We start from the raw sequence: 3,037 nt of genomic DNA on the forward strand, positions 1-3,037 counted from the left end.
GGGGGGGGGTTTCTTTGCATCTGCGTGACCTCCTGGTACAATTCGTCATTTCAGAGCTGCTGCTTATTACGACCAACCCTTACGACTACCCGTTCATCAGCCAGGGGGAGATCCTCGTGGCCAGCATAGACGATGCGGAGGAGCTGCTGGCTACAGATGTAAGTGGAACCAACAGAAGGCGTGGGTGTTCCCCCTCCATCACCGGGGCCAACGGGCTGACGTGCTGCCCTTTCCATGCCAGAGCGCCATTGACATCCTGGGCTTCACCCCGGAAGAGAAATCTGGGCTCTACAAGCTGACGGGAGCCGTGATGCACTACGGGAACATGAAGTTTAAGCAGAAGCAGCGAGAGGAGCAGGCCGAACCAGACGGCACAGAAGGTACAAAATCAGTGTGACAGGCCGCAAACCAGAGCAGTGGCTGATCCGCTGAGGTCATTTGGTGCTGCTTTTGAAAGCAATTAATCCAGTCAGGCACGGTGGCTCACACCTGCAATCCCAGCACTTTGGGAGGCTGAGGGGGCCAGATCACCTGGGTTGGGAGGTCGGGAGTTGGAGACCAGCATGGCCAACATGGTGAAACCCCATCTCTGCTAAAAGAAAATTAGGCCGGGCATGGTGGCTCGTGCCTGTAATCCCAGCACTTTGAGAGGCCGAGGCCGGTGGATCATGAGGTCAGTAGATCGAGACCATCCTGGCTAACACGGTGAAACCCCGTCTCACTAAAAACACAAAAAATTAGCCGGGCATGGTGGCGGGCGCCTGTAGTCCCAGCTACTTGGGAGGCTGAGGAAGGAGAATGGCGTGAACCTGGGAGGTGGAACTTGCAGTGAGCCGAGATCGCACCACTGCACTCCAGTCTGGGCAACACAGTGAGACTCGATCTCAAAAAAAAAAAAAAGAAAAGAAAAGAAATTAGCTGAGCATGGTGGAGCACACCTGTACCAGCTACTCAGGAGGCTGAGGCACAAGAGTCAGACAGAGTTTTGCTCTGTCGCCCAGGCTAAAGTGTCGCCCAGGCTAAAGTGGCACGATCTCGGCTCACTGCAGCCTCTCCACCCGAGTTCAAGTGATTCTCCTGCCTCAGCCTTCCGAGTAGCTGGGATTATAGGCACACACCAACGTGCCTGGCTAACTTCTTTTGTATTTTCAGTAGAGACAGGGTTTCACCATGTTGGCCAGGCTAGTCTCAAACTCCTCACCTCAAATGATTCGCCCTCCTTGGCCTCCTAAAGTGCTGGGATTACAGGTGTGAGCCACCGTGACCAGCCGGCACGAGAGTTTCTTGAACCCAGGAGGCAGAGGTTGCAGTGCGCTGAGATCACTCCACTGCACTCCAGCCTGGGCGACACAGTGAGACTGTCTCAAAACAGAAACAAAACAACTGAAAGCGATGAATCCTTCCATCCGGAGAAGTGAATGACCCTTTCTGGGCCTCAGATGCCCATAGCTGTTGTTACCATTTGCTTTTGCTGAATCACTCGAACAGTCTTGTTTCGGATGCAGTGAGGGATGACCAGGGCTTTCTGAAACCCAGCCCTGCCTTTTCATAAAGTCCATCACGTTCTCTGAGTGACTTAGCTTCCATTGGCCACGTATATGCAGTTTAGCCACAGGGAATGCACAGATGTATCAAGATGAACTCAGCCAACCTTTGAAACTTCTGGATGATTTTCAACGCAGCTCTTCTGTTTTTCTAAGTATTGTCCTTGTTTTCTTGCCAGTGGCTGACAAAACAGCCTATCTGATGGGCCTGAACTCTTCGGACCTCCTGAAAGCTTTGTGCTTTCCTAGAGTGAAAGTTGGGAATGAGTACGTTACCAAAGGTCAAACTGTGGATCAGGTAACTGTTTCGAGGCTGGGAAAGGGGGCAGGACACTGCTGGCCACTGCCTTCATACCCATTAGCTGGTCTTTCCCCTGACAGGTTCACCATGCTGTCAATGCTCTTTCGAAATCAGTTTATGAAAAGTTGTTCTTGTGGATGGTCACTCGCATTAACCAGCAACTGGATACGAAGCTTCCAAGACAACACTTCATTGGCGTTTTGGACATTGCAGGCTTTGAAATCTTTGAGGTTTGTGTTAGTTACATTCATATTTTAATATAGCTTCATGTGAGGGAAATTGGTTTCATGATCCTAAAGGGAAGAGAGCAAGGTGGCTGTCTTGTGGTTTCCTGTAAGAAACTAGATGGGGAGTGGATGGAATAGAGGAGTGGTACTTACTGGAAAGGTTTGTATTAGGTTTGTTTGTTTGTTTGTTTGTTTTTTGAGACTGAGTTTTACCCTGTCACTCAGGCTGGAGTGCAGTGGTGCAATCTCGGCTCACTGCAACCTCCGCCTCCTGAGTTCAAGGGATCCTCCTGCCTCAGCCCCCTGAGTAGCTGGGATTACAGGCGTGTGCCACCATGCCTGGCTAATTTTTGTATTTTTAGTAGAGATGGGGTTTCACCATGTTGGCTAGGCTGGTCTCGAACTCGTGACCTGAAGTGATCTATCCGCCTCGGCCTCTCAAAGTGTTGGGATTATAGGCGTGAGCCACTGCACCCGGCTGGGTTTGTATTATTTTAAAATAGGGGAAGATGTCTATCAAGTGGAATTTTAAAGGACATTTTCAAATGGATAAAAGAAAAAAAATTAAATGCAACCACTGATTAGGGACTGCCATAAAAGAGATACAGAGAGTTTGATAAGTTAATCATGCACTATTTTCTATAAATATACCACTGGTTCTGTGGTAGACGTGCATAGCCACGGCCGGGCGTGGTGGCTCATGCCTGTAATCCCAGCACTTTGGGAGGCCGAGGCGGGTGTGTCACGAGGTCAAGAGATCAAGACCATCCCGGCCAACATGGCGAAACCCCGTCTCTACTAAAAATACAAAAATTAGATGGGCTTGGTGGCCTGTGCCTGTAGTCCCAGCTACTCTGGAGGCTGAGGTGGGAGGATCGTTTGAACCCAGGAGGCAGAGGTTGCAGTGAGCTGAGATGGTGCTACTGCACTCCAGCCTGGTGACAGAGCAAGACTCTGTCTCAAAA

The 3,037-nt window shown here is 50.3% G+C and overlaps 1 protein-coding gene across 1 annotated transcript in view; it reads left to right on the forward strand.

The window, feature by feature from the left end:
• Positions 1-3,037, forward strand: part of MYH3 (myosin heavy chain 3) — a 31,127-nt gene that overhangs the window by 12,818 nt on the left and 15,272 nt on the right. Inside the window, 4 exon segments of the mRNA XM_017859640.1 lie at positions 26-158; positions 242-380; positions 1,724-1,842; positions 1,926-2,075. Coding sequence (XP_017715129.1) covers positions 26-158; positions 242-380; positions 1,724-1,842; positions 1,926-2,075 — 541 coding nt within the window.

This window comes from Rhinopithecus bieti, unplaced genomic scaffold, assembly GCF_001698545.2.
Source record: "Rhinopithecus bieti isolate Rb0 unplaced genomic scaffold, ASM169854v2 scaffold_51827, whole genome shotgun sequence".
Lineage (NCBI taxonomy): Eukaryota > Metazoa > Chordata > Mammalia > Primates > Cercopithecidae > Rhinopithecus > Rhinopithecus bieti.